This window comes from Rhagoletis pomonella, unplaced genomic scaffold (assembly GCF_013731165.1).
Source record: "Rhagoletis pomonella isolate Grant_MI unplaced genomic scaffold, Rhpom_1.0 Rhpom_scaffold_00007, whole genome shotgun sequence".
Lineage (NCBI taxonomy): Eukaryota > Metazoa > Arthropoda > Insecta > Diptera > Tephritidae > Rhagoletis > Rhagoletis pomonella.
Window position 1 is genome coordinate 59,823,876 of NW_023458561.1, and position 15,885 is coordinate 59,839,760.

Consider the following 15,885-nt stretch of genomic DNA (forward strand, 5'->3'; position numbering starts at 1 on the left):
GTATTCTATACCGCTGGGAAATCTTGTTTTGAGATATGTGGCATTCAGTGAGAGACTTCGTATTGTGTATGCATGAGTCTAGAGCTTTCAGGGCTGCTAGACTGTCAGAAGATAAATATATGTCTTTTGACCTTAGGTCTTTTGACCTGGTGGAGAGTAGCCTCCTGGATAGCCAGCACTTTCGCAAAGTATCACTAGAGTTGCCAAGAAACCGAAGAGATATTTTAGTTCCAGCCCTAGGGAGAAGACTTCTCCACCAACCTTTCCGTTGAGTTTAGAGCCTTCTGTATTAATACGCCTCGATAGTGTTGCATTTGTGTTGTACTAATCCTGTCGAGTTGGTATGGTATTTTTGTTGTTTTTAGTGAATATACTAGATGGTATGCAGTAATTAGTAGTTGCAGGTTTCGGTGTGGGTGCCATTGTCCCTAAGATTTCCATATAACCAGGCATACCATGAGTCCAAGAGTCTGGGGATTAAGGGGGAAATAACGGGTTTTCTTTGAGCAATTATGTTAAGCGGAGGCAGATGTAGAGCTTCTCTAAACTGGATAATGCTACCCTAATGACCCTGGTGCTGAGAATAATGATGTTAATATCGGAAAATAAAAGCAGCATCGTGGTTTTATTATATGCACATTCAGAGTGGAAAACGAGCATAAATTTATTTTTTAGGTACAATACATTTTAACGTTTTCAACACTTTTGATTCAAAGGAAAAAAAATATCTTTTAATTCTCGTAAAGAATCTAAACTATCTTAGTAGGAAGATTCCCAACTCTAACTAATATGTTAGATGTGGTGAAGATCCATTAAATCCGAGAAGTCATGGCCAAATAAATACGCAGAATTTTCTCCGACAAATCGTCGTCCACAAGGCAGAGATAACACGTCAACCAATCCGGTGCATGCCCGAACAAATATATCCAATGAGTAAACGAATATAAACATTATTTGAAAAATTAATGTTTTCCCAACGAAAGAGTGGGGGTGTCATACAAAATAGGTTTAGGAAAATAGTAGTTTGGAAATATTTTGAATAGGATTGCCACCGATTTGAGTAGCCTAATTGAACTATTTTATTCCCAAGTTTTATGAAATATTAACGACGGATGTCAAATGAAAGAGCTTCAAGAAATTATTTGGGGATTCCCAACTGTGTCGTAAGTGACGGTGGGACATCGACCCCATTGTCTTATCCACTACTTTCAGTGCTGTTGCCATTCGATAGGGTGGAAAGGTGTTCCTTCCATAATTTAAGTACATTTTGGACACCGGTCACTAGGTCGCCAGGGTTGTTCTTACAGGAGTTCGCCTTGGTCTTGAAACTTTCAGTAAGTCGCCTAACTCACGTATTTCAGCCTTTCTCCTCTTATCGCGGCAAATATATCTCGCTTCCGTCTTCAGTTCCCAACGACGGTCCCATTTGACTCGCGTTGCGCCCAATCGTAGCGTGGCCCTGTAGGCGGCATCTTTTTTATCTGCAGCTTTTTGACACTCCTTATCATACCAGTTGTTCTTTCGGGCCGGAAAATGTTTTTCTACTGCTCGCATATTTCGGTTTATTGAATAGTGCTCTGTTAAAGCAGGTGTGGGAGTCTAGCCGAGCGAATGTATTAGCCGTCGCTTGTGACTACAGCTTTCCTAGTTAAGCTTTCCTTGCATTTTTGGGCGCACATTTTTTGCTGAATAGAGGCGGGTGCTTATCTTGGCTGCAGCAAAATAGTGGTCCGAGTCGATGTTTGGTTCTCGGAGTGTGCGTATGTCTAAGTCACTGGAAACACGTCTATCACAACATGATCGATGGTTTCTCGTTTTTCGATCTGGAGACAGCCATGTAGTTTAATGGATCTTCTCATGGTGAAACCTAGTACTGCATACTACCGTGTTTCGGGCCCCGGTGAAGTCAATCAGTCTTAGTCCATTACCGAACGTTTCATCGTGGAGGCTAAATTTTCCGATTGTGGCGCCAAAGGTCCCTTCCCATAGAAGAGATCCTTGGACGCCTCGTCCTTCTCTTCCGTCTGCGGATGGGGGCAGATGAGCGAGATCTTGAATAATCTTGAATCGCTTCGGATTTGACTCGTCGACGAAGTCTCTCTCCTACCACGAATCCAACACCAAATTACGTTTCCCTGTCCCGTCCATCGCATTTCTTGGATAGCTATTTTATTTCTATACCTGATACATCTATGTAATGTATTTAAACCTACATACTTCTTCAAAAAAACATTTTTTTGATTTGTAGTCAATTAACTGGGCCTTCCACCCACAAAGCTCCTTCAAGAGATTCCTTAGAAGAAAACTTCTACTATCACTTTTTGCCATACAATGCCAAGAATGCCCAAATGAGCCACAATTAAATTCAGATATGTACATTAGGGCGGGTCGAAAATCTAATTTTTCTCAAATCCCTTGGTAATAGTGGAAATATATTGTATCATGAAGTCAGCAACAAGCCTGCAAAATATTAGTATTTTATTTTAATTGTGAGAGCCCGGGCATCGACCGCCAAGTTACCCACAGCACACTATTCGAACAAGACCAATTCTTGTTAAAAATTCTGGGTCCAGTAAAAAGGGTTGTGCATATTATTAGATAATGAATCCTTTAACGCAAAAGATAAAGTCAAGTATCATTTCGCGCAGCCCTTTATCTTATCGTTAATCTCAAACTCATCTATTTTCAAGAAAATTTTAATTGTTCTCTTGATAATTGCACTGGCTTATAGTCAAAAGATTTAAGTAACAGCATTAATATTTTTGACGTGAATTTAGGTCGCTGGTTCCAAATAGTCTAATCTTTTTTTAATATTGGCAATAGTTTGCGAATTTTTGCAAATTTAGGAACAATTTCGGCAGCTCTAATAGAATAGCCATTATTTTCCATCATCGTGGAAAAATTTTGTTTATGCAAATGAGTGTGGAAACACTTAACAGGCACAACTTCTAGAAACACTAACTAGTTTACTTATGTTTATGCATACAATTTAAAAATTGCAAATATAGCAAAATGACAAAAACATTTTGTTTAAAATTTTTTATTTTAAAATAATTGGTTTATAATCTGAACGATTTTCATCATATTATTATCATAAATCAGTAATAGTTAGTCTCGCCTTCAATTTTATAATTATTACGTACCCATCGAGTAACATTTACCAAAGTTATATCGAAAAAATTAAGTGGATATCCAGTTTTTTTCTAAAAAAATGTCTCTTCAATTGTATAAATAACCTTTAAATAAAAGAACCGGATCACAGAAAACTGTGCCAGCGAGTGACTTTTTTCGTTAAAGCTGAATGCAAAGCAATATCGTCCAATTGGAGAGTCCTCAAAAGGATTTCCCAGGATATGTTAAAGACTATTGCATTTACCTACAGAAACTTTTTCACATAATGGAATTAACTAATATATTTATATATATCTAAACACTTATTGCACGTCCCCTACTTTCATACAACGGCAAATTTAGAAACCACGAAAAATGTGCTTATCTTCCTATTCTTTGACAATACATTCATTCGCCACGATCTTGAAAACTGACCAAATCGGCGTGACCAAGTCCGTGGTCATTTTAATATTATATAAACATCCGAAAATATTAAAACGTTTGAAATACGAGTAAATCTCGTCTCACTTTTTGTCTTTTTCACTTTCTTGCTGAAGTAATGAAGAATTGAAAATTCATAAGGGAAAATTATAGTTTTTGTAAGTTTTAGCTTAATATCGTAAAAACTTGTAGACTTATTGAAAAATGATAAATGATGGTGAGATACAAAATTTAACAACCTTTAATTTGATATATCGTTCTGTTTATAAAAATTGACGCATTCCATAGATATTACAAGCCAACGTTTCATTTTCCAAATCCATACACTTTAATTCAATTGCGCGGGCTAAAGATAAGTTTTAAATTAATCCTTCTTGGCCAATAACAATTGGCTTAGACCTAGGACATCATAATATTACTATTACAATGCGGTCAAATGACTTTTATTTTCCCCCATACAAAATCGACCCAGCCTAATGTACCTACCTACGTATGTACATGAGTTAGTATTCTAAGGTTAATGTACCTATGTAGTTATATATGCCGTTGTGAAGGTATGGATAAAAAAGTGAAATTGATATTTTTGTAAAAGTCATCAAATAAAATAAAATAAAGCTTCGCAAGATAAGAACAATCATAGAATTATTACGCAAGTAAACAATTCTAATATTTACTACATTACTACAAATTTGTCTAGCGTACGTCTGCACTGTAAGTTTTGGGTCATTTCACGTCAAGCGGACAGGAAAAAAGTGGCGCTTTCGAATTTGTTCATATAATAAGGTAATGTATGCCGTTGTGAAGCTATGGTTATAAAAGTGAAATTGATATTTTTGTGAAAGTCATCAAATAAAATAAAATAAAACTTCGCGAGATAAGAACAATCATACATTCATTATATTCTTGCGAAAACAAATCTAATCTTTACTATTTTACTATAAACTTTGTCAATGGTACGTCTGCCTGGCAACATTAACGAACTTCACGTAAAGTTCAAATACGAACGTTAAAGAAGGTTTTTTCTTTCTAACCCGAACAATGCGCTGGTGACCTAGGGATGCGTTTGGTATGAGTGAAAATCTCTCAAGTTGGCCACCCAAAATTGGACGGCCAAGATTTTGTCGCACAAATCACTTTATTCGGTTTACAACAAATTTCAAAAAATAAAAACGTTGTACAAAATAATGATTATTTAAAAATTGAAAAAATCAAGCTAAAACGTGTCTAATTAACTATTATCATGAAAAAAATCAGCAAGATACATGCTATGAATCAGAGGATAATAAATAATTACTGAATTCATCAAAAAATAGTTAATAAAAATAACTCCTGTAAAATTTCGAACTTTTTAAAATTGCTCAAACTATATTTTTTATGGTTGTAAACCGAATAAAGTGATTTGTGCGAAAAAAGCTTAACCGTTAAATTTTGTGTGGCCCACTTGAGTGTTTTTCACTCATTATGAATTGAAATCTAACCGTCGCCATTTTCCGTTTATTGTTATCAAACGGAGATGTCTGCAAAATTCTATATGTTTGCCAATTTTTTAAAACAAGCTGTGAGCTAAATAAGAGTACAGCATTTTTGATCACATATAACAGCGACACAAAAATTATATTAAACTGTATCCACATAAAATATAAAAATTCAAAAAATAATAATATAGTATAAATAATGTATATACACACGTAAATAAATGGAGACTAAATAATAAAATTTTTGGCAGAAGGTCATATGAAATTTTGAGCAAGCGTTGGCCTGAAGCTGTCAAAAGCCGAAAGCATCAAATTTATTAGCGAATTAGTGAAAAATATACATAAATATTCAATTGCAATTTTAAGTTGTTGTTAGTTTCTTAAAAATTTGCTTACATTTCTGCAAATTCTGAGAAGAGCAACTCTTATCGACTACTTTTGCACGAATCGAACTTTAATAATTGCATAAATGAGCCATAATAAAATCTAGGTATATATGTGACGCTGGGGCTGAGTTGTTATAGGTGCGGACGACCACTTCGTAGGGTCTGCGTTCGCTACCTGGTCCAAGCCACATCTAAATTAGAAAAAAAGTAAGTGCGCCTGGGCCGTACTGGAGAAGTGAAACTTACGTTACATACCTCTTTTGTCTCATAACCAATTTACATACATTTGTACATATGTATATACACACATCTACTTTTGATTAAGGTTATATTTTTTCTCTTTTTTCTATCTAGATCCCTAATTCTACCGCTGTTCGTTCTAATAAAATTTATGTTATCCTGTTTCCCTTTATCTTTATTTTTAACAAAATCCATAGTAACATCCAACAAAATATCGATAACAAAACCGATAACAAAATCGATGACAAATTCGATTTCGATAGTAAAATCGATAATACTATTGGTATAAAAACCAATTAGAAGAACGATATAAATATCGATGACAAAATCAATAAATAATCGATAACAAAGGGATAACGAAGAACGATTAAAAAATCGATAAAAATGTCGATAAAGATATCTTTAACATATTCGATTAAAACATCGATAACAAAATCGATAAATAATTGATAACCAAATCGATAAATAAATTATAACAAAATCAATAATTAACCGATAATACATCGATAAATAATTGATAACAAAATCGATTAATAATCGATAAAAAAATCTATAACAATATCGATAACAAAATCGATAAAATTATCCATAAGAAGTTCATTAAATAATCGATAGAAAATTCGATAACAATAGCGATACAAAATCGACAAACAAATCGATAAATACTTGGTAACGAAATCGATAAATAATCGATAAAAATTCGTTTAAAATATCGTTAGAAAATCAATAAAAATATCGATAAAAGAATCGATAAATAACTTTTAACAGAATCGATAAATAATCGACAACAAAACCCATAACAATATCGATAACAAAACAAATAACAATATCGATAGCAAAATCGTTTAAAATATCGTTAGAAAATCGGTAAAAATATCGATAACAAAATCGATAAAAATATCGATAAGAAAATTGACAAAAATATCGATTGCTATATCGATAAATTCCGAGATACCCGAAAATCTCTAAAATCCCAAAATAGTTCCCAGATTGGGTATCTGTGTCTATCTATCTCTTTATAATCTTTCTTCCTCTTCTTCATCTTTACCTTTATCGGTATCCTCATCCCCATATCTTTGTTTTTACTTTTATTTTTATCATTTCTTCATCACTTTCCCTCCATATTTGCCCTTATAGGGCGCACACCGCAAATTGGAGGAGAAGTTCGGCCAAACAATTAACAAAAGTGTAAGCGTCAATATATCATTAATATTATCATTAGGAATGACATAAATAAATGGAATAACGATAATCTACATGCATATGTACGTATGTATGTACATACATATGTATACCATTGAGAAGCTATATGAAAGTGAAATTCCAATACTTTGCAGTTGTTATCGCTATGATTGCACCTGTATTCAAACATGATTTGCGCTTCTACCAAATAATTTTACAATGAAAATCTTATCCTAACACACTGATAAGCAAGAACTTGAAAAATTTATTAGAAATTAAATATAAGGCACCTGAAGTATTATTGTTTTAGTGCAAAATTATAGTTTTCAGTGTACGGTGGCATTAATCGATACAGAAATAATTGGAAGAATCGAAAAATATTTTTGGCAGGGATTAACAAGAATGGTAAATATGTACAGAAATGGGTAAAAAATCGAAATCTTTGTATTCAATAAAATGGATTTTGAGCTTATTTTCTGTTTATCTAGCTTCGTGAAATTTGTGTTGCTTTAGAAAAATATACACAACAGTTCGACGATTATGCCTTGTTCTTTTAAAAGTCATTGAGTTTTCTCGAATGTCTTTTTTTATCGAGAAAAGAAAATAAATTGTAAGCTATAACTTGCCACAAGGATTACATATATGTATAGGAATGGTAACAAAACTTGTTCAGAAACATGCAATTTTTAAAAATAAATCTAAATAAAATAAAAAATAAATCTTATAAATGGTCGAATTTTCATCTATGGTCAATGCTTCCACTGAGTTGAAGTACTTTTGTCTAACCCTGGGGCTGGATTCTGGCTTTGCCGATGGCGACATGAATTTATATAAGTTTGAAGAACCTTATCTATCGCTGGAAAACTTGAAATAGATCTAATCCGGCCACAACCACAGTTGTCGCCTAGCCCTGTCGTTGCCAAAATTAATATCTACATAAGAATACGTGGAAAAATAATTTGACAGTTGTGGTCCGTAGCTCGTCGTTTTCATTGTGTTCGTGCTATGAGGCATTGCATATCACCGTAAAGTAGGTAGTCAAGCTCACTCCTGTAAACTTCGCAGAAGAGTACTCAGCAAAGTAAATCAGGCCGATTCTCAACAGGAACTCCGTCTCTTTTCTCATTCCTCCTATCATGAATAAAAATTCTCTGAAAATTTTTTATATTAAATAGCGGAGTTGGGCTGTCAAAAAAGTGTCAAACAGCTTTTTCGCAGTTCGAATTTCCTCCTTCCAAATTTTTGGCGAAAATGCTACTCCCTGGGAGTTAATTATAAGAGGATTTCGGGAGGTACAAATTCTCTTAGAACAAACTCCCCGATACTGTTAAGAATTGGGTTGAATGTCTTATAATCTTTGACCATGGGAAAGCTTGGAACTCAGCTTCTACCAGCCATTTTTCCCACATTTAATATGACAAAGAGCTCCCGAAAATATTCGTGCAAATATAATTTGTATGAAGCAAGAAACGAAGCGAGAAAATTGAATTCTCATATTTAAGGGAAATACAAAATTAGAAATTCAATTGACTCAAACATTCTCAATTAACCGATAATAATTAACAATATCGTTATGGTACTTAATTACTCAAACCCGGCTTTTTATTTGTAGAGTTCAAAAATTCTCGTTTTCATGTTAGCATTGGCTGGACTGCTGTCTCAAGCACCCACCACTAATGGCGCAAAAATACTCGCAGTCTATGTATTTCCGGGCGCCAGTCACTACCAGATGCATCGAACTCTGATTAGCGAGTTGGTGAAACATGGCCATCAGGTAAAAACAGTCTTTCCCACACAGATTTTTACATATGTACATACATATGAAATTAATCCATTTATTTTGAATCCACCATTAGGTCACCATGATAACCGCACTCACACTTGCGCCGCTCAAACTTGGCAGCAACTACACAGAGATACTCATTGAGCCCGAGTTCAAATATATGGACCTTGGTAAGTTTGAATGGTAAGGGAAATTTTTAATTTCTTAAATTGTTGTTGTTACTCTCTCAATGCAGGTAAAGATCAGGGCGACACAAATTCCGTTTATGAAACGGAAATGAGTCCGTCTTTTATAATGAAAATGACTGAAATGATGGGTTTGGTGGTATCCGAACATACGCTAAATGTGCCGAAGGTGCAAGCAATTATCAATGCTAAACAAACTGAAGGCGTCTACGATTTGCTGCTGGTAGAACAGTTAAACCAAGAAGCCTTTCTCGCCTTGGCTCACATCTATAAAATACCCGTTGTCAGCTCTGCCACATACGCGCAACAAAACTACATGAGTCAGATGTTTGGCATAATTTCGCCTTGGTCGTATGTCCCTTCCGGGTTTCTACCACTAACTGAGCGCATGAACTTTTGGGAACGATGCACCAATGCCTACTACTCACTTCGCATGGATCTACAACGCGAATTTGATTACTTTCCCAAAGTAGATGCGCTTGTGCAGAAATACTTTGGACATTTGCCAAGTAAGGAATTTTCAAATTTTTATTAAAAATATACTCAATTTACTGTTAAACGAAAACTTATTATTCCTGGCTTTAAAATATTTATTACAGTTAAATTCCCTAGCAGTTCGGCTATGGAGAAGAATCTGTCTGCCATATTCATAAATAACCACACACCCTTAGCCCCGGCGGCACCCACAATCGATAGCATTATTAATGTTGGTGGCTTGCATATCTATCCACCGAAGCCACTACCCACCGATTTACAGAAATTTCTGGATGAGGCAGAGCATGGCGCCATTTACTTTAGCTTTGGTACCCAAGTTCAGGGCAAAGACATGCCACTAGAAAAACTACGAATGTTTATCGATGTTTTCCGTCAGCTAAAACAACGCGTCTTGTGGAAATTCGAGAACGACAGCATACCGAATTTACCAGCCAATGTTATGACGAAAAAGTGGATGCCACAAAATGATATTTTAGCACACCCTAATGTACGTGTTTTTATCACCCACGGCGGACTTTTTGGTTCACAGGAATCTGTGTACCATGGAGTGCCAGTTTTGGGTATGCCTTTCTTTTTCGATCAGGTGAGTTGGAAATTAAACAAAAACTTTTTCGTAATTCCCATTGTCTTAATATTTTTCTTTCATTCGCCAGCAATTAAATCTTTTGCAAGCTCAGACTGCTGGCCGTGGCCTTTCTTTGGATTTTCGTACGTTCACACGCGAAGATTTGAAACAAGGTCTGGAGGAGTTACTCTATAATCCTAAATACCTGGATACTGCCAAACGGTTCTCGCGCATTTTCCGCGATCGTCCAATGGGTCCCCGCGAGACTTTACTCTATTGGATCGACTATGTTGTACGCCACAATGGTGCACGTCATTTGCGTGCCGCTGGCATGGATTTGAAATGGTATCAGTTCTACTTACTGGATGTTGCTGCTCTGGTTGCGGCCGTGGTTGCAGCGGCAGTCGGAGTTTGTATATTATCGCTGCGTTGGATTTTACGAAGGATTAGTGGTGGGAAAAGTAAACAAAAAGTGCAGTAATAAAATGGATTTTGAACATTAAACAAATAGTTAGGGAAGTGTTGTTGTTGAATATCGTTTTTAAGTGTATAAATAAAATTTACAACATTTTGTATTAATTTTTAATTTTGTATTATTAAAGAGTAGCTTCAATTTTCGAAGGAATAAATATTGGATTAATGTAGGCTAGTCGGAATGTAGGTAGAATCGAGCGTAACAAACGCTGACGTTTGAAAGGTGCATGCTAGCAGGGTCTGTTCATCATGAGATTCGACTGCAAGCGGGTGTCACCTGTGCACAGTGTACTTTTTTTTAGCGGTGTGAGTGATCAATAATCTATAATATTTGAATGGGCTTAAAATTTTTTTCGCAAAAAATTTAAATAATGCTTCACTTTTACCTCGAAAAGTTAGCCCAAGTTTAAAAAATAAATTGAAATATATACGTACACTATATACGTATATATATATATACACTGACAGTTCTTTTAGATTATCAAAAAACATATTTTATCGATTTTTTATATTTTTTGTATTGTAATTATTAATAGCTGCAAAAAAAATTAAAAAAAAATCGACTTTGTAAACTGGCACGAAAAAGAGTTTAAAATGATACAATTCTCATTCAAACTTCAAGATCTTCGGAAATATTTTAATGAAAATTATCGATAAAATTTAAATTTTTAATTATTTTTTTAATTTTGCTCCGTAAAATCAGCCACAAATAGGTTAGAAATCATATTTATTCATATTAAAGTTGGGGAAAAATTTAGCATTTTTCCGACCGTTTTTTGTCTAACTTGAAATTTTTTCTACTATAATTGACAATGCAAAAATATTAATTCTTAAATTGAACTTCGAAGAACAATAAAAAGTGGTTTAAAAATGTTTATACCAAAAGATATGCAGCAACTTCTTTTCCCAATATTTTTTTACATTGTGTCGAAGTGATGTGATTAGAGGGTCGGAAATCATCTACAACATTTTCATTAAATCAGCATTTTTATATATTTAGGTGATTATTACAATTAAAAATATTTCATATACTTCTTTATGTTTTTATCTAATTTTGATCACTCAAACCCCCAAAAAAAATGCACCGTGCGACGGAAGAAAAGGACGTTATGGTATGGCCCAAAAATCGTGCATGCCGACTTTAAAGCCCGGGTGGGCAAATTAGGTTCTTCACCGAATAAAATATACCCCTAATTTTTATTTTGATATCAAAAAATATTTAGAAGTCGCTCGAAGCGCTCAAACTTTTCCATGTATTAATATGAAAACAAAACAATTTTTTGAAGAAATGGTTTAGAATTCTTGAGAATCAATATTTTTCGAACGGAAGAATCTGTTTCTCTGCCGGAGATTCCTAGTAATTATACCCAGTTTCTTATTTAACTATTTTTTCATAGTAACTATATTTTATTCATCCACCAAAACCCCAGAAAATGCAATGGGGGGATAAATAAAAAAAAATTTGGCACTTAAAATGGTAAAATAAAAAATTGGGTATTTTTATTGGAAGGCTCCTGAAGAGAACCAGAGTTTTCCGATCGAAAAATATGGATTTTCAAGAATTTCATACAATTTCAAGAAAAAGTGGTTTTTTCCCCATATAAAATACATGGAAAATTTTGAGCGCTTTGAACGACCTCTAAATATTTGTTTTAATTCCATATTGATTTCAAAATAAAAAATAGGGGTATATTTTTTCGATATACAATATACAAGATATGAGGCGGTGAGAGCATTAAAATGCCGACTTTACTTATTTTGGACCACCCTAATGTGCATACGTATATAGTGCTTATCATAACTATGAGGGTTGCTTTAAATTTTTGGCCTTGAACATTTGTAGTGTTGTCAGGCGCCTCTGACGTTTCCGTTGTATAGTTTGAGATATTCTACAATAAATGCACTCAGAACATTCTGATATGTGATGATTTTTCTCTATGATGGTAGAAATGGTGCTTTTACAATTTTGAATTAGTCATTGTGAATATGCTCTTACATATGTATACATTTTGCCTTTTTGGATTATCCTTCCACGGTTCTTTTAAATTGTCATTTGATCACGTTATTTGCATTTCAGTTTTTACATATTTCAAAATTTGTATCAACGAGTAAGTTGGCTGCAAATATTAATAAATACGTAAATACGAAAATTCCTGAGCGAATAAATGAAACCTTTTCCTCTTTTCCCTACACTGATTTGTGCGACTGAAATCCCTACGGCTATTGAATTATTCCTACATGCACCAACACTGATTTGTCATCATTTATTAGAACTATTACATATTTTTTGTGTTATTAAAAGAACTAGCGATCGCAATAGCCATAAAAAATCACTGTGATTTAAAAATCGTCTTTAAGTCTTTAAAGTTTCCAAAATTTAATTGTCATCAGAGACGTGAACACCGAGGGGTGAATGCGCTGACTTTTTTTTAAAAGATTTAATCGTCAGGTAGAATTTGAATCCATTTATTATTAAACTACGTATTTAAATTCAATATCCAGGGCATTGACACGTTAATACCATCACAAGGAAACTGCTTGATTTAATCATACTTGTTCACTTAAATTCGACAAATTCTTGCTTTTTTATCGAAAGTGCTTGTCAAAGAATAGTGATGTGCTGAATTGTCGATACCCAAACTTTAAATAAATTTCGGTACCCAATAGGTACTTCCTTTTCCGTACCCGATACCGATGCAATACATTAAATTTTCATCGTACTATTTATGTATATATTTAAAGTTTATAAAGAAATTATTAAAGAATGAAATATTACCGTCGCAAACAACATTCTCATCGCCTTCTTGTACTCATCGCACTAGCCAACATTATTTGACTTTTTTTAATTCGTAATACCTATGGTAGTTCGCTCTTCAATGCATTGCGGTGCCATCAGCTCCAAGCTAATATAATATATCGCACACGATCTTCAAAAGTGACACAACTCAAAATTTTCGCAATTTTGAAATTATGCACTAAAAATATGCACAAAACCCTTATAAAAAAAAATTTGTTATAATTTATTGAAAAAACCTAAGGTAAAATCTCCCTTGCCCATATGATTAGCATGTGCTACGAAATAGTTTTTCGCATTTTCTGACGAACGTGTTATCTCGAGTTGTGTCACTTTTGAAGATGGTGTGCAATATGTACTCTCGAAATTCTCGTTGGGTAAATTTTTAAAACCAGGAACGTGACAGTAAGAAGTTTTAGAGAAAGCCTTATTCCGGTTTTTATCGCATAACTGTCATAAAACTTATGCAGAATATATATATACATACAAACATTTACGTTTTATTCACGATTAGAGCTTATCTATGAGCATTCGGCTTTTCAAATGCGAGGCTCTCCTGAAAAAAGTTGTTCCATATGTTTGGCTGTTGTACACTCTTATTAGAAGTTTCAACACATCGATACCGTGTATCGAAGGTAATGGATGCTTTCAAAACGGTACCGAGTAATGATCAATACTTAAAATTAACGACTCAGCACATCACAATAAAATAATTGATGAGGTCGATAACAAAGATAATAGTACTAATTTTTCAATATTATGATACGTGTTAATTAATTTATTGCCATTTTAAGCCAATTATTTTGACTTACATATACATACGTATAAGCCTTATAAATAAGACCTTTTTTTATGCTATTTCTATCCAATCAGTATACAAGGATTCTCGTTGGCCTTTTGGCACTAGAGCTGTGCTGTCGGCTCAAGCACCTTTAATAGATGGCGCCAGAATACTTGCAGTCTCCGCAGCTCCAGCCGTAAGTCACTTCCAGATGCATCGAGCTCTGATCAGCGAGTTGGTGAAACATGGCCATCAGGTAGAAGCATAGTTACCTTTTATATTTTATTATATGAATTTAAACGCCTTCGGGGTCAATTCACCATTAGATCACTATGATAACCGCAATTACGCTGGAGCCACTCAATTTGGGTAGCAACTACACAGAGATACTCATTGAACCAGAGATTGATGTCATGAAGCTTGGTAATATCTTATGACCCATTCAAACATTTACAATTAAAATAAATTTAATACTTTCTCCTTTCAGCCAATGAAAAAGCCGGAATAAAATCTGTATTCGAACTAAAACTTAGCCTATCGTTTTATTTCGAACTCCTAAAGTATGTAACTGTGATCACTAATGAACATGCGCTAACGCAACCAAAAGTTCAGGAAATTATTAATGCTAAACAAACTGAAGGCGTCTACGATTTGCTGCTGGTAGAACAGTTGCATCAAGAGCCCTTTCTCGCCTTGGCTCACATCTATAAAATACCCGTTGTCAGTTCCGCCACATTTGCGCAGCAAAGTTACTTTAGTCAGATGTTCGGTGTTGTGACACCGTGGTCGTATGTGCCAATGGAATTTTTACCATATTCTGATCGCATGAACTTTTTTGAACGCGCTGTGAATAGCCTTTATACGCTTCGGGTTGATTTAAATCGTGAATTTGATTACTTTCCGGCATTGGATGCGCTTGTGCAGAAACACTTTGGACATTTGCCAAGTAAGAGGTTATAGTTGCGATCCCGTACGAGTCCGGACTAGTCAGAATCAGTCAGATTTTACTGGAAATCGCTCCCGTACTCGGTTCTCTGACTACTGAGAGGTTAAAAAAGAGAGTAAATACGGTTCTCTCTCTGTCAGAAGTTATCAGTTTTAGTCCGATAATTTTTTGCTGGTAAATTCTGGTAAATGTGTCAAACGATCAGCTGTAGTGTGTTTGGCAATCAAATTGTAAACAAAAGAAAAGTGAACTCTGCTAATTCATGTTGAAAAGTATTTAATTAATAACTTGTTTAAGTGGATTCTTATGAATTTGAAAGTATTTTTGGTTATTTACATGTGTGATCTGAGTGTGTTTACATACAAAGTAAGTAAAAATTTACAACCAAAATTTGGAGGTTATGTTGAAGTTGACAGAAGTTACCATTTTTTACTAGAAAGCGATCCCGTACTTTTCAATGTTACTCTCTCGCTCTAAGCGAATTTTTATTTTTTGACAGTTTTACTAGTCCTAGTCCGAGGAATACGGGATTGCACCTTATATTTATGAGTGACAAAAAGAGAATTCCCAACATTTGTTTATAACTTTTAACAGTTAAATTCCCTAGTGTTTCGGCGATGGAAAAAAATCATTCTGCTATAGTGATCAATAGTTACGCGCCTTTAGCGAACGTGATGCCCAAAATGGACAACATGGTTTATATTGGGGGCCTACATATCTATCCAACAAAGCCACTTCCCACCGATTTACAGAAATTCTTAGATGACGCGGAACATGGTGCTATTTACTTCAGCTTTGGTACAATGATTAACTCCAAGGACATGCCAGCAGAAAAGCTAGACATATTTCTCAATGTCTTCCGCCAGTTGAAGCAACGCATTTTATGGAAATTCGAAAACGACAGCATACCAAATTTACCAGCTAATGTTAGGATTAAGGACTGGTTGCCACAGAATGATATCTTAGAACACCCTAACATGCGCGCTTTTATCTCCCATGGAGGACTCTTTGGCTTACAAGAAGCCGT

General features: G+C 34.6%; 4 protein-coding genes across 4 annotated transcripts in view; 3 read left to right on the forward strand and 1 right to left on the reverse strand.

Moving 5' to 3' along the window:
* Window positions 1-5,775, forward strand: part of LOC118743919 (UDP-glycosyltransferase UGT4-like) — a 19,153-nt gene extending 13,378 nt beyond the window's left edge. Inside the window, exon 6 of the mRNA XM_036476680.1 lies at window positions 5,768-5,775. Coding sequence (XP_036332573.1) covers window positions 5,768-5,775 — 8 coding nt within the window. The remainder of the gene's footprint in view (window positions 1-5,767) is intronic.
* LOC118743202 (UDP-glucosyltransferase 2-like) overlaps window positions 1-15,885 on the reverse strand; it is a 93,067-nt gene that overhangs the window by 32,390 nt on the left and 44,792 nt on the right. The gene's annotated exons all lie outside the window — the stretch shown is intronic.
* Window positions 8,250-10,353, forward strand: LOC118743920 (UDP-glycosyltransferase UGT5-like). Its single transcript, XM_036476681.1, has 6 exons — window positions 8,250-8,297; window positions 8,448-8,609; window positions 8,692-8,788; window positions 8,854-9,312; window positions 9,403-9,881; window positions 9,952-10,353. Exons 1-6 carry the CDS (start codon window positions 8,250-8,252, stop codon window positions 10,342-10,344), a joined length of 1,638 nt encoding a protein of 545 aa, XP_036332574.1. The 3' UTR covers window positions 10,345-10,353.
* The window catches only part of LOC118743922 (UDP-glycosyltransferase UGT4-like), a 14,431-nt gene continuing 12,790 nt past the window's right edge, over window positions 14,245-15,885 (forward strand). The window contains exons 1-3 of the mRNA XM_036476682.1: window positions 14,245-14,335; window positions 14,400-14,858; window positions 15,453-15,883. Coding sequence (XP_036332575.1) covers window positions 14,245-14,335; window positions 14,400-14,858; window positions 15,453-15,883 — 981 coding nt within the window. The remainder of the gene's footprint in view (window positions 14,336-14,399; window positions 14,859-15,452; window positions 15,884-15,885) is intronic.